Genomic DNA, 21,748 nt, shown 5'->3' with positions numbered 1-21,748 from the left:
TAGGAGACCGTCTCAATTAAATTACATATAAATAAAAAAAAAATAAAATTTAGGATGCTATGATGGTTAATAATGAAGCATGGTTGATTGTGGGAAGAGGAAAAGTAATTATATTGAGAAGGGCCTAAAAGCTAGCTGGATGATTTGAGAAACTTGCAAGAAACCCACACCATTAAAGATTTGAACAGCTTTTGCTAATTTTCTTGGTTATATATTATATATTATATTATATTATATTATATGAAAGCTTGAAAGGTTTCCCTAAATTAGGTGAAGTTGTTGGACAAAACTAAGCTTCTCTTGTTTTCCCATCATCTCACTAAATCATGCAAAACCCGATAGCTTATTTGGGCCGGTCTAAGCCCATTTGAACTCAAACAGTTCACATATTTTATTTGATGGAATATGGCACACATGGACTTACGTATTAAATGTAACGTGAATCAATTATCATCAACATTCATAAAGAAAATCAAAATTAAAATTAAAATCTTAATTTCAAATATAATTTAAAAAATTTATGAAAATTTGAGGATAATATTACAAATTTTTAGGACCCAAAGGGTAAGTGAGGAGTAGGTTGGAGAATTGGCATTAAAATCTGTGGAAAGAAACCATTAATTGTTATTATTATTATTAACGCATTTTAAAAAATTTAATTGAATGTGTAGGGTTTAAATTTTGAGCGGCAACCATACCTAAATATTCCTCACTTATTTACTTCACACCCACCGATTCCTTCACATTTTTAGGGTTTTTCTTTTATTCCAATTTATAATATTTAGCTGATAATTTAAAATTGCATTTCAAATACAATAAAAGTATTACTATAAAAACAAAATCAAGGACCAAATAAACCGTAATTAAAAAGTAAGACCAAAATTCAGAAAAATAAATAAAAAAAGAAAAGGATAAATGAGAGGAGCGAGAAGAGAGGTGAGGTGAAACGCAGAAGCTCACATGGGTGTCATCCTGAATCGCACCAAAATTAAAAAAGTCAATACATAATCATAAATGAACATAGCTATGCGTGTTCGTGTGCATAATAAACTATTATTTCTTATTTTTCTTTTAAAACCTTCCATTCTCTTTATATTTGTTTTAAATTTATAATTATATTAATACATCTACCATTGCAATGTTTGACTATAATATTGTCTTAGCCTTACAATTTTAAAACGTGTTTTTTAGAGATAGATTTCTACAGGTTTGTAAGAAATGTTTCGTTACCCTCCCAGTTAAAAAAGAGTGCGACAAAAAATTATTAAAAAAAAAACAACTCAAATATCCTAATAAATTATAAAAAAAAATACCCTTTTAATTAATTGAATGTTTTTTTTTTTTTTTTGAAGTTTACATTATTATTTGACCTTTTTGTTTTAAACATGAAGTTTGATGTTTTTATGTCTGGTCAATATCATATTTACAAGACAATAAATGATATTATTGACTTTTATAAATACTACCCTCAATTTTAACTATGGCCATAAATGGAACTTGTTTTTAAAATATCGAGGCAAGTATATTTTATTACCAAGTTAGGCTAAATATTCTAAAAGATGCATTGTTTAGATTGTAAAAAATGATTTTAAACTATTTGTGACGATCTATCGTCAAAAGGGATTACCATTTTTTTTTTTTTGTTTAAATTAACCAATAAATTTTGATAAGAGCATGAAGATATGGAAGTTCATTCATAGATCATTCATAGAGCTAGAGAGATCACGTCTCATGTGATCATAAACAATTTGATGGTAAGAGAATAATTGAGCTCTTATTTAGATTATCTAAACCCTAATAAATCTAATCATCGTGAAATACTTAAATGAACTAGATTCCATGACGTCAATAATTTACGGATGCTTAAAAGAGCTAGACAAGGTAACCCATTGAGTTAAGTTATGTGAATCTAACGATTGAGATAAGCTAAGAGATACTAGAAGGCGTAAAATTCTCTATTGGGTTAGGTCCTATGACACCAATGAGTAAGAGAAGCTCAGAGGGGACATATGTTATGCATACTGAGTGTGTAACCCTAATTTGTGCGCAAGAGAGCTTAGTGAGAATAGGTGTAAGATACTAAGCTCTGAGGAGAGGAGATGAATAAGTCTTAACTTTATCATGCGTACTAGATTATCGTGTAGCTAGCCTATGAGAGAATTAAGTTATTATGCGTGTTAGGTTGGATAAAGTTGTATGATACATGAATAACACATACCATATGACCTTATTTGTGCGTAATTATTTATGTCATGATTTTTAAATGAATTGTGTAATGCATGTACTTTATTTTATGTTTGATTATGACCATGTTTATGCCTTACATGACACCATAACGTACCCTTACAAGACACCATAATATACCATGTATGAGAAACATGAATGAAATACCATGAAATATGGATGCACATCTCTTAAGAAATTTATGTATTGGTAAGTATGAAAGTGTCATGTGCACCATCTCATTGAATAATGTTTTTTTTTATTTTAATTCTAGACCTCATGCAAGTTGTGTATGATCATGGATTACTTTTCCGATATGTTCTGCATGAACGTGTACACTATAATATTTTTTGCATTTTCTTTTGTTGGTTTTCAATAGCATGCACTAGCTAATCTAAAACTATGGGGTACATTTACAAGCCCGCAGTGCCTACGCGAACCATGTAGAGAATGATTATACATCTACGGGAGACCAATAATAAAAATTATGTTTCACAAATTATGATACACATTATATATAAATATATTTTTAAATACTTATCCTATTATTATTACCTATTTTTAGGTAAAGGAAAATGACCCATCTACATAATATATAAATGATTTTATGTACTAAGGATTTTACATATTTAATTAACAAGAAGTATTATACAAATTAGTTATTGATATAATTGAAAAAAATGGGATGCCATAAATAACATGTTATTATATTATTTTATTTTGATAATTAAGTTTGTATTACTATTATTTTTTTGAATAAAATAAAAAAAAAACTTTCCAAAAAATAATTTCTCCAATAAAAGTGATGCAGCATCCATGATTACTCGCCTCACATTCTCACAGCCCACTTGCTCAGATGCTATATGCTCCATAATCAAATTGATATTTTGTTAAAAAAAAAAAAAACAAAAGTTAAAAAGTAAATATTATCAATATTATATTTTTTTGAAATTTAATTTTCAATGATTTAAAAACATTTATTTAAAATCGTGAATTAAAATCATTCATTTTGATCATTATTTAAATACCATTCCTTAATATTCAGTTTTACCAAATTCTTCACTTCAATTTAGGTAACTTTGATACATTTTAGTGAGACAATTAATATAAAGTAATATTGAAAATCAAAACAAGTAGTTTTATTTAAAAAAAAAAAAAATTGAACTCTTTATAATAAAACATAAATATTTTAAAATTTTATAGAATTAGAAATTAAAACAAAACAATTCTAGAATTTGAATAAAGCAAATTGTAAGAAAAATATTTTCAGTTTTTACTTCACTGCCCTTCTGTTAGCGGTCCAAAAAGCGTGACCATGGAGCCCACTTCCATTTTTTCAGTTTTAAAAAACTTTGGTTCCCTCCGCACTGGATTACTCCCCTTTAACGTAACACTTGGCGCTATTACAGTGGATGTCCCCTTAAACTCGGATCTGCTTTTGTTCTCGTGCTGACGTGGGATTTTTTTCATAAAAAAAAAAAAAAAAATTATTTTTCCTAAAAAAATCCTGTCTATAGATATTTTTCATTTCATAAATCTTTATTTAAAAAAACAAGTAAAACTCATATAATTTTTCTTTTTTAAAAAAATGATTATTTGTTTGAAATACATTTTTTCTTGTTACTTGTGGTTCTTTTTTAATTTTTTAATTTTATTATTTCATAGTATTGAATTAAAAAAAAAGGAAGTAAAAATTTGATCAATTTATAGAAATTTAGATTATGACATTTTAAAAATTTTTGAAACAAAAAAATAAATTCCAAATTTAGAAAATGGAAAAAATCATATTTTCTGAAATGTAATAAATATAAACAAATTCCAAGAAATTCTAACAAATTAGACATATTCGGCAATTTTCTCTCCTTCCATCTAATTCGTATCATTTATGTCCAAAATTTCCATTTTCTTTTCCCTAAAAAAAAGAAGAATTCCAAAACTGGTAAAATATTTTATATTAATCGCTCAAATAAAACCCTAAAAAAAAGTATATCTGGTAAGAACATATCTACTAGAATCCATCCTCACCCTCCATTTGTCTCTTCAACGGCCCAGATCTTTCCACCACTCGTGCTTATCATACCCCTTCCTTACTCTACTGTCTCCTTTCTCTTTGCATTCTTCTTCTCTGAGAAAAGAGAGCAAAAAAAATGGCTAAGCCCTTCTTCTTTCATCATCTTTTCGTTTTGCACACAATCTGATGCTCATAATCTAAACACTAATCATTAACTAAAGGAAACCCCAAGTTTTGACGAACAGAGCTATTTCGTTTTTTTTCCCAGTTTTTTCTGCCTCTCCGTTTGGATTCTTGTTTTGATATTATGGGGTTGTAATTTTTTGGGCTGGAAATTGGTTGTTTGAGACCTTTAAACGAAACCCACTTGTGTTGTTTCGATTTTCAGCTGGTTTTTAGCTCAAAGTTGGGAGCTTTTTTACGCAGTTCTGTTTTCTTCTTTTTTTTTTTTTTTCATTATCATTTTTTTGATTTTGGGGGTAGTTATGGTTACCGATGCTTATTCGAAATTTGGGACTGATATTTCACTGCGATCGGCGCTGAAAAGTGGCGATTATGGTGAGGATTTGGGGATGTTGATACGGCAACAGAGGCAACAGCACGAAGCTGTGAATGACAGAGAGAAGGAACTCAGCCTTTGTCGGAGTGGCTCTGCGCCGCCGACTGTCGACGGCTCTTTAACCGCCGTTGGAGGTATGTTTAATGCTTCCGACTTATTGGGATTCGACAAAACTGCCGGAAAAGGTTTCATTTCTGATGAAGAGCTTCGTTCTGATCCCACTTATGTTAACTATTATTATTCCAATGTGAATCTGAACCCTCGCCTTCCGCCACCGCTTCTCTCTAAGGAGGATTGGCGGTTTGCACAGCGGTTGCACGGCGGAGGCGCCGTGGGGTTGGGGGGAATCGGAGATAGGAGGGAAGGTTGTAGAGGCGGTGATGAAGGGGTAAATGGGAATGGATCACTTTTCATGTTGCAGCCTGGAGTTGGAGCCAACGAGGATTCCGGTATCGAATCGAGGCGGGTCGCTGGCGATTGGGCCGGCGATGGCCTTATCGGGCTGCCGGGGTTGGGAGTCGGCAGTAGGAAGAAAAGCATTGCAGAGATCCTTCAGGTGAGGATGCTTCTGGTAGTTTAATATGAGGCTCTGATTTTGTTTGTGTATTATTTTCTTCATACAATCCTTTAACTTGATAAAGTTTTGACCTTTTTTTCTCTGTGCCACAACTCTGAAGATCCAAACATACCCAATTGTAATTCTTTTTGGATTAAGTTTCATTCTTACGATTACTGTTACTAAAAGATGTATTTTTCTAACCTGTAAGGAAGAAACACATGAATGTTCTTAAAAGATGTTTTTTTTAATCTCTTTTAATAAGAATTTTCTTCTGTTGAGTTACTGTTACATAGGTTGCCTTGTTTTTCCCTATGACAGGATGATTTAAGCAACGGAATAACTATCTCCCGACATCCTTCTCGTCCGACTAGCCGCAACGCATTTGACGAAACTCTGGAAGCTTCAGAAAGCCAATTTGCTTACTTACATCAAGATATGGCAACAATTGGTGGGAACAAACAGGGGATATCTGCAGTCCAAGGAGCTGGTGCCTCTACCCCTCATACATATGCATCAGCTGTAGGAGCCTCTTTGTCGAGAACTGCGACTCCCGACCCTCAAATCATAGCGAGAGCTCCGAGTCCTCGTATTCCTCTAGTTGGTGGGAGGGTATCTAGCACTGTGGATAAAAGAAGTGCTTGTGGTCCAAATTCTTTCAATGGGGTTTTGCTGCAGCCGAGTGATTCTGCAGACCTGGTGTCTTCGTTTTCTGGCATGAATTTGTCAACAAATGGTATTCTAGATGATGAGTGCCACTTGCGGTCGGATATTCAGCAGGAGATCGATGATCGTCATAACTTTTTCAATCTGCAAAGTGATCAAAATGATATGAAAATGTTTCTTAGTTTAAAGAACTCAGATTCTGGGAAGTTTCATCTGCATTCATCTTCTCATTCAGCTAGAGGATCTCATCAAATTAATTCTCTTGCAACAGGTGGTGATCAAGCAGAATTCAACAAACAAGCTGTTTCTTCCCCTACTTCATATATGAAGGGGCCATATAAACAAATGCTTAATAATGCACGAGGTTCACCATCTCGCAATCAGAATCTTGAAAATGCGAATTCTTCATTCTTGAATTATGGATTCAGTGGCTATACTTCTAATCCTCCAGTTTCGTCCATCGTTGGGACTCATCTCGGCAGTGGTAATTTACTGCCGCTGTATGAGAATGCTGCTGCTGCATCAGCAATGGGAATGAATGGCATGAATAATATTACATTCAATGGATTAGCTTTAGGATCAAGCATGTTGGAAACATCAGGCGAATTTCAAAATAACAACAGGTCGGAAAATCATAGTGCGATGAGCGCTATGCAGTTACCTGCATTGGACCCGTCTTACATTCAATATTTGGGGTCAAATGAATACGCTGCTGCACAGGTGAACGGCGTTAATGACCCTCCGTTGGATGGCGAAAGTTTGATGGGTAATGGATATATGGATTTATTGGGAGTCCAGAAAGCCTACCTGGGAGCATTGCTTTCACCTCAAAACTCACAATTTGTTCTACCCTACTTTGGTAAATCTGGTAGTCTAAATCATAATTACTATGGCAATCCAGGCTACGGTCTCGGAATGTCGTATCCTGGAAGTCCATTAGCTGGATCCCTTCTTCCTGGCTCTCCTGCTGGGTCGGGTAATGGCATCAACCACATCAGTAAGCCTGTGCGCTTCTCGTCGGGAATGAGAAATTTTACTGGAGGTTGGCATTCTGAAGCTGGTGGCAATATGAATGGAAGTTTTGTGTCTTCTTTGCTGGATGAGTTCAAAAGCAATAAAAGCAAATGTTTTGAACTTTCAGAAATCGCTGGCCATGTTTTCGAGTTCAGGTATTTTCCGTTGGACGACTTGTACTTCTATGCTGTTACTAAATGCATCCTTCCCTGAATGTAAATGTTTCTTCCTTCTTAACAGCTCTGATCAATACGGAAGTCGTTTCATTCAGCAGAAACTCGAAAATGCCTCTTTTGAAGAGAAAGACATGGTTTTCCATGAAATTATGCCACAAGCTCTTTCCTTAATGACCGATGTTTTTGGTAATTATGTTGTTCAGAAGGTATTGTTTTACATTTAACTTCTGTTTGGACTTGCTTTTCTATAAGTAAACGAGATCATGGAATGACATGATTGCTGATTGAATTACTAATAATTTGATTTTGGATTTAATTACGAGCATCGAGTTTGTTAACGTCTTTTGGAATTCAGTTTTTTGAGCACGGAACTGCATCTCAAATAAGGGAACTAGCTGATCAACTCAACGGACATGTCCTAGCGCTCAGTCTTCAAATGTACGGCTGCCGAGTGATTCAGAAGGTCTGTGTTGCCTGTGTGCTTTCCTTTTGGAAAATCTCCATATTCCTTTGATATTAAATTCCCTTTCCGTCTTTGACGAATCACTGCCTGTTTTCTTTTCACTGTGACTGAAACTTCATGGTCTCTGAAACATCATTTCAGGCAATTGAAATGGTTGACGTCGACCAGCAAACTAACATGGTTAAAGAATTAGATGGTCATATCATGCGTTGTGTACGTGACCAAAACGGGAACCACGTTGTTCAGAAGTGCATTGAGTGCATTCCTGAGGACGCAATTCAGTTCATTGTTTTGACATTTTATGATCAAGTTGTTACACTGTCCACTCATCCTTATGGTTGTCGTGTTATACAGGTAAAGGAAAACGCAGCTTATAATGATGGATGAAATTTGTGTTATTATATGAAGCTTACTGTATAGTGATTACATCTATTGGTTGGAATGATAAAATCATATAACAATTTTCTCTCAGCGAGTCCTTGAGCACTGCCATAGCCTGAAAACGCAGCATATAATGATGGATGAAATATTGCAGTCTGTCTGCACTTTGGCTCAAGATCAGTATGGAAATTATGTTGTGCAGGTTTGTCGCTGCTCGAGGCTCTCTTTCTAATAAGCTTTTGTTGCTGAAGCACGTTACTGTACTAATTTAACCTTGCTCTTACAGCATGTATTGGAACACGGGAAGCCACACGAACGTTCTGCTATCATAAAGAAACTAACTGGGCAGATAGTTCAAATGAGTCAACAGAAGTTCGCCTCCAATGTCATCGAGAAATGTCTAACTTTTGGAAGTTCTTCTGAACGCCAGGCCTTGGTGAATGAGATGCTCGGTACCACTGATGAAAATGAGCCCCTTCAGGTGTTTGTCGACATCCCACCTGCATTTTTTTCCCTCAATAATAGGATCAAGAAGTTTCCCCACCCTCAGCCCAAAAAATGAAAGTTAATAATAGGAAAAGATCTCTACTGCATGATTTTGTTCAGAGCATGAAATTTTATTGTCTTTGGTTCTGTAGTTGTTGTCCCATAGATTCCAATCCTTCCTAGAAAATGGGAATTTTCAACTTTAGAAACTTCTTTCAATGGAACTTGTTGTTCCCATGGATATGATTCATACAAATGTATCTTCATTGTCTTTGCCTACGTTTCGAATGGTTGTATGGAGTATTTTCTTATCAGAAAAGAGGAAAACCTGTCAAATATCCTAACTTTCTTTACTCTGTTGTTGAATCCAGGTTATGATGAAGGATCAGTTTGCAAACTACGTTGTACAGAAAGTGCTGGAAACTTGTGATGACCAGCAACTTGAACTAATTCTTAATAGGATAAAAGTTCATCTAAATGCTCTCAAGAAGTACACCTATGGTAAGCACATAGTCGCTCGTGTGGAGAAACTCGTCGCTGCTGGAGGTATGATCTCTCCATTGAACAATTATTTTGCCGTTTTGTTTTTGTTTACTATCCCTTAGAGCTTCAACCTATTCAAAACTTTGCTGCACAATGATGTTCCTTAGAATCACAAGTGAGGATAAAAGAGGATAGCTAGTAGAGCTAGAGTAGTCCTGGAAGATAAAAACACAAAGGGCCCGAGTTTGTTTGTTTTTTCGATACAGATGAATCTTGATTGATACTCTACCATTTTTCAACGTCGAGGTATCTAAAATGAACTTAAACTGTATGACAGAGAGGAGGATAAGCATTTTGACTCCGAAGCCAGCGCAGATGGTTGGTTAGGGAAACAGGGAAGAAAGTTGTACAGCTAGCCAGGATAGCACAAAGCACGGTGTCTCTTTCCGCTTCCGTTTTATATCTGTCTAGTAAGTAATAGCTGCTGTATCTATAATGATGATTCAGATAGAAGCCGACTTGAAATAAGAAAAAAGAGTACAAAAAAGTAAAAAAAAAAAAAAAAAAGAAGGAACTGTTGGCTGTACATTTTATAATCTGAGAGAGTAGAGAAAGTGAAGGTAGATGAAGAGATTGAGGGACAGATGAACAAAGCTGTTGGCTCTGCCCCCAAAGAGAGATAAGAAAGTTTAGTATTTGAGTTTTGTTTTAAGGCTGTAAAAAGTGGGGAGGAGAAGAGCAGGTAGAAACTGTTTAATGGGTTGATGATGATGAATTATCAGATCATGGTTTGTACAAATATTAGCTGGTGGAGTTTTTTTTCTTTTCTTTTTTTTCTTTTTTAGGTTTTGTTTCTTCTGATGATGTATGAGATTTTGGTTCATCTTTGTTATGTCATCAACTCTTTTCGTTCTTGAAGTTTGAGCTGGCTGCTGGTTATAGTTGTTAACGATTTCGTTTTTAGTAATGTTTTTAATACGATGATTTGGATTCATTAAGAAAGTAGAACTAGAAGGGACTGTGAAGGAAGGTAAGAGTGATTGGAAGCATAAAGTTTAGAAGCAAAACATAGATTTTGCCCATTGAATGACTTAAGACAAAGCAAATTGATACACAAAGTCACTGAATGAGAAACAATTTTGATATGAGATTTTGGTTCCACAAAATAAGAAAGAACAAAAAGGCCTGCAAATATTGAGTAGATCAGGCAAATCCCATAATCAGCACTGCCTTCCCCACGAACAAAAGCGTAGTTTAGAAAGCTCCTCTGGTAATGGCATCTTCATTGGCATTGCCAAGAGCAGCTTCATTCAAGTACTTGTCAGCCAATTGCACCCTCTTCACATTCTCTTGTTCTTGAACCAACATGTTACCATACTCCAGCAGCTTTTCCAGTGTCATTGCTGGCTGCTCGAACTTCGGCGGTGGGTCTTTCGAGTTCACCAGCTTCTTCCCGACGTCCTGGACTCCAACTCCAATGATCCACTTCCTTACTTCGTCATCGTACACTCTCGCCCTCAGCGCCCCAAAGAAATCTGTCCAACAAAACAGGAAAATAGGGAAAATAGGTTAAGTATGGCTACTTGTAGTTCGAGCCATTTCTTTTGTTTCGTTTATCAATTTTTAAGTTTAGAAACTGACCGATGGATTGGCCTGGGAAGGTGTCAACCAACTTGACAATGTCCTCATCGGCGACTTTGTCGGTGCGGAAGATACCTTTGCAGACACCGATACGGTCCTCTCTAGTAGGAGCCCAGTAGAATTTCTCCATACGACCGTCACGAATGAGAGGAGCGTAGAGAGTGGAGAAATCGTTACCAGTGACGATGATTGGGACTCGAGGGTTATCCTCCTTGTTGTACATTCCAGGGAGCTGGACGTTGGTCGGGTTGTCAGCGATGTTCATGAGGGTGGCGTTAACCATCTGATTGTTGACAGTGTACTGAGTGGTGCCACCAAGACGACCTGCACCAGCGTCCAGATCATTGATGAAGAGGCAAGACATTTTTCCCTTCTTGATTATGTCAGCCGCCTCACGGTACCTTTGACGGATCAACTTAGCCGGCTCTCCGGCGTTGCCACTTTCCAGCTCTCCGGCGCTCATCATGATTGGGCTGTGGCAACAAAATAACGAGCAAGTCTTAGAAAAGCAGACCCATTTTATGTATAAAACTGTGAAACTTGGAGTTCTAAATACGATTTTGGACTCACTTGATTCCCATCTTGTTGAATACAAGCTCACATTGGAAGGATTTTCCTTGTCCTTTGCCTCCCCACAGTCCCAGAATCAGAGGAACCTGCACCCAGAAATCTCGAGCTTATAATCTTTCAATTTTCAACATTTTAGAGCAAAAATTAGAACTTTCTTATTCAATTTGGAATGACTTTTAAAAGGGTATATGTTCATATAATTAAATTTTGAAAACCTTGATGTTTGGAAGGGACAAGAAGTTCTTGGTGATGTGAACAACCAACTTGTCCATGAAAGCAGGAGCAATGTACAAACCATCCAATACGTTGTCCAATCCCTCGTACCTACGAATAATTCAACACCAAAACAGAAATACTCATAAGTCCTACAAAAAAAGAACAAGACCAGCTAAAAAATACACAAATTTTGAACTGTCTTGTCTTTGTTTGTGTCTCTTACGATTTAAGTCCTGTACTGAGATACTCATAAGAGCTCATAACAGCGTAATGGGTTCCAGATTGCATGGGGGCTTGGAACAGAGTGTCCACCAGTCCCTTTCCTCTTGTGATGTCCTGTTGGTCATCGGATATGTCATAGGCAAGCCCTCTCCACCTGTCTTTTGATGTCTGCTTGTCGAGATCCTCGTCGGTGTTCGGTGCTGCCTTGTCGGAGTCTGATGCCATCACCTTGAAGCTGCCTGACGACACCTTGGGGTAGGCAATCCTCGAGTTCACCACTTTCTTCAAGCTGCTCCCGAAGAGCATCGATCTCGAAGCTGAAGTTGGCGAACTAGAGCCATTCAAACTCAGCTGAAATTTAACATAATTCATCAGCTTATAATATAAAACTTAACTTTTTAGCATAATTAAACATGGTATCAAAACAAAGAAATCTAATGATGTCATATCCTCTTAAAGAGTTAAAAATATACGCACCGGTGCACGGTTGACGACTCCGACAGAGGCAGCAGAGGCAGCCATCGGAACTCTTGGGCCGAAGGGAAGAGTAAAGGATTGACAGAGGAAGCTAAACCTGGGGGGAAGAATGGAGGATAAACAGCAGTGGGCAGTGAGGAGGACTATATAGAAGCAAGGATGGAGATTTTGAGTCCATTCAAAAACGATATCCTAACCATAAGTTTCAGGATTCCTCAACGACCACAAAGTTAAGATTAGCTGAGAGGACACGTGGCAGAAGGACAAGGCTTGTGTATTGATCCTCGAAGACCTTAGTGGTTGGCTTTAAAGGAGCCTTCTTATCCATTAAATGTTTGGCCAACCACAAGAACCTAAGTTAATTCAAGCTCACCCATTGCTCCATTTCTCCTCCCAAACAAAATAACACAATTCCTTACCACGAGTTGGGTCATATTCTAAACCGCTTAAGTCCTATGCTAGCTGATGTTATTCACTTTAGCTTGTTACATATCGTCGTCAGTCTCACGATTTTAAAACGCACACTTTATAAGAAATGTCTCGTTTTTTTTTTTCATCAGATGTGGGATCTCACAATCCACTTCTCTCGGGAGATCTAACATCTTGGCTGCCATATATAATAGCCCAATTACAAAAGAGCTATCAATTCCACTCTCCTAAACTCAGTACAAATTCAAGTTTGAAGATTGAATTGGAAGAAGAGGCTAACTAATATTAATGGAACAAATTATAGCTACTAATTCAGCTCTAAAAGCATAAGCAAGAGGATAAATAAGTAGTAAACATAAACTATGGTGTGGAATTTGGATCACAAGTTGATGGGAGGCCCATTTGTGCATCTAAAATTTTCAACCAAATGAGAGGTGAAGAAGGAAGGATAAGGATAGGTTCATTTTCAGCCTTTCTTCTTCTTCAATACCATACCCCTATTCCATCTCATTTCCTTCCTACTAACTACTGTTTTGTATTGTTTGGGTCCCATGATGGGGTCGATGACACCAGCTACCCTCGACTGTTATCTATTATAAAAATAAATATGTTAAGTAATACATTGTTTAATCTAATGTTAATTCATTTATGGTATAAAATAGAAATTCATTTAAGCGGGTTGGTGCATAAATGATCATCGACAGGTTTCAAATTGAATTGTATGGGTGAGAGAAAATTACGACATGTGAGAGTAGAGCGGTACATTTAACGTGTACAAATCTATGTTTAAAATAAAAATGGAATCGAGTCGAATTAAAATATTTTTTAAACTTAACTCCATGGTTGAAGTTGTAATCTTTTTAACCTTAAGTGATTAACACAACCCATTATTTAGGTTGAATGGATTGTTAATTCAAAATTTAATTTTTTAATAAAAATAAAACTAAGATTTATTTTTAAATATTTAATTTAGATTTGCCACTCAAATTCATATACTTTTAAAAAAACATATAAAAAATGTATTTTCTAAAACCAATTTTTTTAAAGAAAACCATAAAACTTTGAATTCAAAACCCTCTAAGTTAGATTGAATTAATTAGATTTTTTCCTATCATTTGAATACTCCTAATTATTATTCGATTAAAAAGTCATTAAATTACAAATATAATACTCACACCATTATTTTATTAAACTCAAAAAATATATTTATAACAATTATGTACTCAGAATTTAGATTTAGCACTTGATAATTTAGGTATTACGTGCCTAGAACCACGCTATTTACTACTCACTTCTTAGAGTAAAAACTCTAATCATAGACTAACTCGAATCATTTCAGCATATTTTTCATTACTCACCTGCATTCTAAATAAAAGAAAAGTGCACTGTAGATGACTTTAAATTGTTTTAATAATTTTTAATCTTCTTATTTTCATAATCACTCTCATTCAAATGTAATCTCGATTCATTTATATTTTTTTTACTTGAAATATGACAAATATTTGTATCAAATCAAGAGTTGCTGTTCTGTCTTACATTTTAAATATAATTAGAAAGAATATAGAGCACAATGGACCCGATTGCTAAATGTGGCCGCCTAACCAAACATATCCATTAATAATTAAAAAGTAATTTCATCGTTAAACTCGAAGACCAATACGCCAATCTCCACCGCCCTCTAAATATTTCTCATATAACTTTAATTTTTTAATTTAAACTTTATATTTTATTCATCTTTTGTTTATAATCAATCAAAAATTTTAAATTTTATTAATGTTACGAATATAAAATTTAGGGTTTTTTAATAGAGTAATTAAATTTTTAAAAAATTTAAATTTGTGGGAGAAAAGTTTAAAAATTTATTAGATACAAAGAAATCTCGTGTTTAGACACACCCTGATGATGTAACTCCCGATAAAATATGGTAAATTTTTTGAATGCATGCTTCTAGAAAGGAAAAGTGATGGTTTTATAGGAGGTGGTGTAATTAGTAGAAGAAAGTAAGTGGTTTTTTAATGGAAAATAATGTAGAAAACACCGGTAGCACCAATAATAATAATAATGAAGTGGGCAACAGCCAAACCCCATTAGTTTTGTAGATTAAAATATGAAACCATAATCCATAGCTTAATTATAAAACTGTAATAATTAAGGATAATAATAGAGAATTAAGTAAAACATGCAGACAAATAACTACCCATGACTCATGCAAATCTATGTCCAAACCCTACGCATGTTTTATTCATTTATTTGCTTTTTGCACAAAAAAACGATACAATTTGTCTTCTCATCTTTTTTTTTTATTATTATTATTATTATTATTATTATTATTTAGCCCAAATGCATCTACCCATCTCTTCATTTTCCCTCCAAAGCATTATATTAACTAAATGGGGCTTCTCAATTTGAGTTTTGCATAAAGGGGCTTCTTTTTTAGTGTATTTATTCTAATGGGTACAATGAACCACGAAAATATAAATATTTCAAAATTTGAAAATATATATATAAAAAAAAAATGATTAAATGTTTTTTTCTTCAAAATTTAGTCCAGCAAATGCATTGGGAAAAATCATAATTTGAAGCTGAGTTGGAATGAGAATATTTGTCCCTATACTTGACCTCAACCACTAACCTTTAATTTTATTTTTGACATGAAAATATATTTTTAAATGATTATATTAATTTATTCCAAGCAAATAATTAGCCATAATAAATGAACCAACACAAATCATGAAATTGGGTTATCTTAGATGTAACTTACTATTGAAATAAGTCGAAATAAACGATCGAAATTGGGAATATAATTTTTGAATAGAGGAACTACAATCATTAATACTTTTCAATTTTTTTTTTTTTTTTTTTTTGTGAAAAGAGTACCTATTTAATGAGTATTTGTAGCGGAGAAAACAGGAAGAATCTCGAGAAAAAATAGGTGTTTGAAGGCACAAAATGGGAAAGCCCTTACCCCGATGTGAGGGTGACAGTGTAGCCCACAAAGGAGACCCTAAAAAGGAAGGCACATACTCATAACTTTAGCTCAAAAAAGTTGGTATGCCTTTTGGATAGAACAAAGAGAAGGGTACTACAGGAGAATGGAGCAAAAAATAATAATGCAAATGATGGGTTATAAAGACCTCAAACTTGTTCATTCTTTTGTACTTAAAACTCATCATATTATTGACCCAATGGCTGTACTTAACTCTTTTGATTCTTCTTCTTCTTCTTCTTCTTCCTCCTCCTCTTCTTGTGGCGCCTGCAAGTTTCTGAGGCGAAAATGCAGCGATCAATGCGTATTTGCTCCTTTGTTCAGCTATGATGAAGCCACTTCCCATTTTGCAGCTGTTCATAAAGTGTTTGGAGCTAGTAATGTGTCCAAGCTTCTGCTGCATCTCCCCATGCATGTCCGAAGCCAGGCTGCTATTACCGTCACTTATGAAGCCCTTGAGCGCATGCGAGATCCCGCCTATGGCTGCGTCTTGCATATCTTCGCGTTGCAGCAAGAGGTTGTTTTCAAATCTCTAAACATTTAAACACCTCATGAGTTTTTAAAATCTTTTTAGATCTTTCTCTTGCAGGTCGCCAGCTTGCAGGAGGAGATACAAATTCTGGGGACCCAAATAGCCAACCTCCTCACCACCGGCGCCGCCATTTCAGCAGTGGAGAATCCATTTATAGAGATGAATGATTTTGGGATGAACTCAAACCATTGTCAAAATGAGCTGCCTTCTCAGCTGCTTCCCTACCAAACTTGTGATGATGCCCAAAAGGATGATCCAATGATATCTCCATTGCTTTGTTTAGGGGAAAAAGATGGAGGCTTTGGGTTCTGCCACTCAAATCATGTTGTTCACACATCAGGCTTTCATGTTTCAGTCGACGAGAATTTTGGTGGTTATCCATGGATACTTGGATGATGATGATGAAGTTTTGTAGTTGCCCTTTTGCATGGAATAATAATATTCGTCTTTCGTTTGAAAATAATTATGTAACTTTTTTTTTTTTTTTTTTTTTTATATCTATCTTGTTTGATTTTGAGCCATGTTTAGTTCGCCCTACCGAATCAAACAGTAAATTTTTAAAATAGTAACTAATATTTTATCTATTCAGCTATGCTCGGATGACATCAATAATTTCTTTGCAAGAGCCTAAACTCATCACTAGCAGATATTGTTCGCTTTATCCCGTTACGAATCATCATCATAGTTTTAAAACACGTTCTATTGAGGAGAGGTTTTTACATTCTTATTAGGAATGTTTCGTTTCTTTCTTCAACCGTGGTGAGATCTCACAATCTATCCCCCTTGGAAGTTCGGCATCTTTGCTGGCACACCACTCGGTGTCTAGCTCTGATACTATTTGTAAAAATTCAATTCCACCGCTAGCAGATATTGTCCATTTTGACTCATAAATGTTCGTTTCTCTCTTCCATCCCTCCCATTTAAATTTCTTACACCGGTTATAATTAATTAGACACCAAATCTTTGAAAGCCAAGTTTAGATGGGCTTATTTAGCATGATGATGAGCGGTGTGATGAAGGCCCACCTCCCATTCCAAGGGGATAAGAAAGAGCATGAACCCATTTTTCCAGAAAGCAAGCATGTGTCAATCAGTGGCTCTCCCTTTGATTTATTTATTGCTCAAAAGGGCTCCACTGAAAGTTATTTAACTTCATAAACCCTCTTGCCTGTCCCTTACCACCCCCATAGGAAAGCTTCTATTCTATTTTATAAGTTCTAATGCCTTCTTCAGCCACTATTGTGATCTTCTGCTACCATTTCATACGCTGTAGTATCGTATAGAAACATAGCTAAAAGCTACTAGATGCCGCTATTGATTGATAATACTGCTAGTAGCGTCGAAAGAATTATTCCAATGTTGATTCGAGTAGGAAGAAAAATAGGACAAAACTCGGCATCACAGCTCCATAGCCTCACCTACACGTCTAAGGACCTCAATATTACGAACCCTTGTCCTGTTCGGGTTTAAAAGCTCGATGGTTAAGTAAGTTTTTTGTTCCCAGTTTATGGTCGGAGATGAACAGCTTTCCAAACTTGAGCAATGGTTGATGCAAGAACTCATCAATTACAAAGTACACTTCTTTTGAATAGAACTCTATCAAAATTGTTCGCCTAATCTCTGACTTCAAAAATTAGAATTAGAACTAGGCTCAAATCAATCCAGTTAAGGAAACCATTGTAAAGTAAATCTCTTATGGGTTTTGTTGAATTCAAAGTTCATCTCTGCAAGAAACGTCTAAAATTTCAAGTCAAAAGATAACTTTAACGGCAAAAAAGAAAAAATTATAGCCATCTATGGTCATACTTTTCAGCCCTAGAGAACCATCTTAGAACTTATTCCTTGCACGGATGCCAATCTCCATTGACTAACAGCAATTTCAAAAAGAAATGTAAACATTGACAAACATGCAATTTTAAGATGATAAAATGAATTTAAACTGCTAAATGACATACGATGATTCGACTCACCGCATTGTCTACGAAACAAACACCGAATCAAAAGAAAATGTAAAAATCTCGACACGTCACCAAAGAGAGAACTCGCTGATTATGCATATTAGGATTCCATGCTGGACTATGTCTGCTTGAAATATATCTATTTTTGTACATAAACTATTGTGTCATAGCTAGAGTATACACATACCGTTTTAATTGTTTTATACGACGTTAAAGACTCTTCTTATTAACATTGACAAAGCATTCAATCAGACATCAAATCAACCATAGGAAGTGTTCATCAAGAAGGGAGAGATACTTTAAGCAAACAAAAGGGTAGAAAGGCATAGGATTATCAACAGTGATTAAATAGTAGGAGTGACTAACTAATGTTTAATAACCAATGCAATGAGTTAAACAGCGATTTAAAGAGACCAGCGCAAAGAATTGTGTTTAAGCAAGTGGGTGGGAGTGGTTGAAAAAAAAAATTCAACACTCATCTGGATTACCCATCATAGATAACCAAATCAAACCAATCAATTTGGTCACTTTCCAGACATGTTTACCTAAAACTCTTTATCAACTTTACCATTAAAACTGAACGATAACCCAAAGCTCGGCGAGGCTTCCTTCATCTATAGGGGGCGTTTGTTTCACAAATTCTTAATGGTTAGACGTGTATAAACGATGTGTGTATGTCGATGAAGATAGCCTAACAATGCAGCATATTTCAATGGCATAAAAACATATACTCATCAAGTCTAGTGTTGCAACTAGTAAGACAAACGCCCCTTAAGGGATTTTGATAAATGTTGCTCAAAACTGTCATGATATGCATATTGGAAAAGGAATGATCATAGAAGTAGCTGTGAAAGAGAGAGAAGCATGTACCTGATCGATGAATATTGGGGCTCCAAACTCATACTTCCACTTGTTCACCTACAACGCTATAGATTCATTGATTCTGACAAAGATGAGAATTAGAAAGAAGAATCCCCATATGATAATGCTTAATTCCACCACACAACACAACATTACAAAAGAGAAATGAGTTTCAACAAGAAAAGAAAGGAAAAGCAAAATATAAACAAACAAAATCCTACCAGCTCAACTTGATCAAGTTCTCAAAGTTCAAACAAAAATAGCACCTAGTTGTCTCTCTCACTCTATTATATCTCTCTTAAAATGGAGGTGGGGCTCTAGGAGGACTCCAAAACACATCATGTGATGAAACCTGACCATTTGGCACCAAATTTGAAGCCATATTGTAAACGCCCATTGAAGGCTGCTGTTGATCCCCCATGCTCTGAGAAGTTGAATTGTTCTGGCTTGTTCCAGACTTGTCTCCAGCAGCTGCCTCCTCCTCCTCGAGTGGCAGCCGTTCGAATGTAGCGTTTGTGAAAGTGGCAGCGATAACGATGACCGGACCTGTTGCAACGAGGGCACCGACAACAATGCCACCAACAACTTGCCCCTGCCCGCCAGCCAAGTAGACAGTTAACCCAGTAGCTCCCGGTGGAGCTGGGGCAGGCAAAAATGCACCAGAGAGCGACAGTATGTCGAATCGTCCCTGTAGCGTAATAACGCCGCTAGGGGCTGCCGGATGCCGGAGAGTGACATTGGCGACGACCCCATTTCCACTGAGAACCGAAACTCCTCGCTGCCGGCGTTGGGCGAAGTTTGAGATGCTTTCGACGATATCGCTGCCGCTGCCGATTTCTAAAACGTGGCTTCGGAGAGCATCGGGGCTCTCTTTCGTGACCACCACTGGCGGCTTCGGCTTGTTTTTGGATCCCGGTGGCCGGCCACGTGGACGGCGCGTGCTGGAGCTGGTGCCTGGTTCGGCTCTCTCATGGCTGCCGGAGTTATTCTCTTCATCGACAGCTTCTATGCTTTGCTTTAATGGAGTCGAATAAGGGTTGCTGGTGCTGCTGTCCGTGGTGGTGGGTATGTTTTCAGCCCACCATCGATTAGCCATTTCTTCTTCTATATTTCCTCCTCTTCAAGATTATTAAACACTCTAAAAGAAAACCCAATACAAATTTATACACCGAGGGAATCCAATGGTGGCAAAAGAAGTTTCTATCTTTTTTTCCCCTTTATTCCCCCTTCCCCCACATACACACACTCTCTCTCTCTCTCTCTCTAAATGAATAACGACAAGAGAAAAAACTAGGTAACCCCTTAACGCTGCCTCAACTTCTTTCTTCTTTCCAACTTGAACAGAACAAAACCCAGATCGGTAACTGCAATAAAATGACCTAGAATCACAACCACTTTACTCGAAGAAACCCTAATCAGATCCAACAGTCGCAAAAAGTAAAGAGGCAAAAAACATAAAAACAGAGAGAAGCCCAAATCGGTGAGGGGGGGAAATCAGAGCAGGAAATGGAGAAATTGAAGGGGTGTTGGAAAAGGCATGTTTGTTTTAAGAAGAAGAAGAAGAAGAAGAAGAAAAGGCATCATTTTCAGGATTCAAATGAAGAGGTGCAGACAAAAGGAAAGAAAGCGGGGGAGTGGGTCTGGAATGAGGGTATAAATACAAAAGAGGGGTGGCCCAGAAATTGTACCTATCTTTAATGTACTCAAAAGGGTCAGAAAAAAATAGTACAAAGATCCAAGGAGGTTCTACTTCTGCTCTCTCAGTGCTGCGGCCGAAGAAGAAGAAGAGGAGGAAGACGAGCGATGGCGTGAGAAGGAGGGGGAGGGGGGGCCGGGTGGGTTTATTGAAGCTTTTAACTTGTACGATAAGATTTTTGACAGAAGTCACTGTTGAATCAGTGCCTGTGAAAGCGGTTTAGCAGAGATGGTTATTTCCTGTCTCCCACTTGCTGCTGCACTGCTCTGCTCTGCTCTCCTTACACTCAAGTTGGTTGAATGAAACTAAGGGGCACTCTGTTTCATTTGCTTTTGGGTTTGTGGTTCAGTTCTTGGGCGGCAAGTTAATGGGGGATGGATCTAGGGAGGTAAAGGGTACGTGTAGGGCTGTGATTTGGAGCAGAAGGGGAGGAGGAGGAGGAGGGGGTTGCTTAGGGGAAGCGTGGGCATCGAGGAGCTTACACAGTGTGAGCGTACCGACAAAGGTATTGAAAGAGGCAAAAGGCTCAAGTTTTGGATTGGGGATTGGGGGATTGGGGATTATTGGTAAGGGAAGATCACCGCCAAAGACCACAGCTTTTAACCCGAACAGTCCCCCACCACCACCACCATACCCCCCTTCCCTCATTTTCGGCCATTTGCCTCTTTCTGGAATGTTTCAGGTTCCACATCATCATCACCATCATATCTTCTGCGAGACAGAATCTAGGGAATACTTCCCTTGAATTACAAACATGCCCCCCCCCCCCCCCCCCCCCCCCCCCCCCCCCCCCCCCCCCCCCCCCCCCCCCCCCCCCCTTCTTGGATAGGATATAGTTTTTATGATTTTATTAGGGGATTCAATTTCTTTTTCCTTTTTTGTTTTTCGTGTTCTAAGAAAGCAAACATTATTAGTACCAAAAATATGAGAGAGGGAGAGAGAAAATTGTAAAATAATTAATAAAAAATTGTTAAAGGTTAAGATAGAGTACAAGGATAATTAGAAGTACAAGAACTCAAATTACTGAGCCCACCATCCATTTATGTGGGCTAATTCTTGGGTCAAAACTTTTCTTACTCCTATCAATGGCGTCATCTACCCCATGAAGCATGCTGTTAACAATTTAATTATGGAGAGGATGGA

The 21,748-nt window shown here is 36.8% G+C and overlaps 4 protein-coding genes across 4 annotated transcripts; 2 read left to right on the top strand and 2 right to left on the bottom strand.

Annotated features, from left to right (window-relative positions):
* The first annotated feature begins 4,319 nt into the window (after positions 1-4,319).
* Positions 4,320-9,930, top strand: LOC111498721 (pumilio homolog 1-like). The gene is made up of 9 exons (XM_023150108.1): positions 4,320-5,349; positions 5,671-7,184; positions 7,270-7,411; positions 7,561-7,668; positions 7,810-8,022; positions 8,141-8,251; positions 8,336-8,530; positions 8,907-9,081; positions 9,356-9,930. The coding sequence occupies exons 1-9, from the start codon at positions 4,720-4,722 to the stop codon at positions 9,403-9,405; spliced, it is 3,138 nt and encodes a 1,045-aa protein (XP_023005876.1). The 5' UTR covers positions 4,320-4,719; the 3' UTR covers positions 9,406-9,930.
* Positions 9,931-10,058: 128 nt separating this feature from the next.
* LOC111498809 (ribulose bisphosphate carboxylase/oxygenase activase 2, chloroplastic-like) lies at positions 10,059-12,303 on the bottom strand. The gene is made up of 6 exons (XM_023150207.1): positions 12,145-12,303; positions 11,669-12,018; positions 11,445-11,553; positions 11,230-11,315; positions 10,660-11,132; positions 10,059-10,553 (listed from the first exon to the last, which is right to left on the bottom strand). Exons 1-6 carry the CDS (start codon positions 12,187-12,189, stop codon positions 10,273-10,275), a joined length of 1,344 nt encoding a protein of 447 aa, XP_023005975.1. The 5' UTR covers positions 12,190-12,303; the 3' UTR covers positions 10,059-10,272.
* A 3,427-nt stretch (positions 12,304-15,730) lies between these two features.
* On the top strand, positions 15,731-16,530 carry LOC111498911 (LOB domain-containing protein 33-like). Its single transcript, XM_023150311.1, has 2 exons — positions 15,731-16,076; positions 16,149-16,530. The coding sequence occupies exons 1-2, from the start codon at positions 15,759-15,761 to the stop codon at positions 16,485-16,487; spliced, it is 657 nt and encodes a 218-aa protein (XP_023006079.1). The 5' UTR covers positions 15,731-15,758; the 3' UTR covers positions 16,488-16,530.
* A 2,477-nt stretch (positions 16,531-19,007) lies between these two features.
* Positions 19,008-21,188, bottom strand: LOC111489393 (AT-hook motif nuclear-localized protein 15-like). Its single transcript, XM_023137587.1, has 2 exons — positions 20,598-21,188; positions 19,008-20,273 (listed from the first exon to the last, which is right to left on the bottom strand). The coding sequence occupies exon 2, from the start codon at positions 20,003-20,005 to the stop codon at positions 19,208-19,210; it is 798 nt and encodes a 265-aa protein (XP_022993355.1). The 5' UTR covers positions 20,006-20,273; positions 20,598-21,188; the 3' UTR covers positions 19,008-19,207.
* Between the last annotated feature and the right edge of the window lie 560 nt (positions 21,189-21,748).

Source organism: Cucurbita maxima, unplaced genomic scaffold (genome assembly GCF_002738345.1).
Source record: "Cucurbita maxima cultivar Rimu unplaced genomic scaffold, Cmax_1.0 Cma_Scf00001, whole genome shotgun sequence".
Classification (NCBI taxonomy): domain Eukaryota; kingdom Viridiplantae; phylum Streptophyta; class Magnoliopsida; order Cucurbitales; family Cucurbitaceae; genus Cucurbita; species Cucurbita maxima.
Note: the sequence above shows the minus strand (reverse complement) of the source record. Positions and strands in the feature narration are given on the sequence as shown.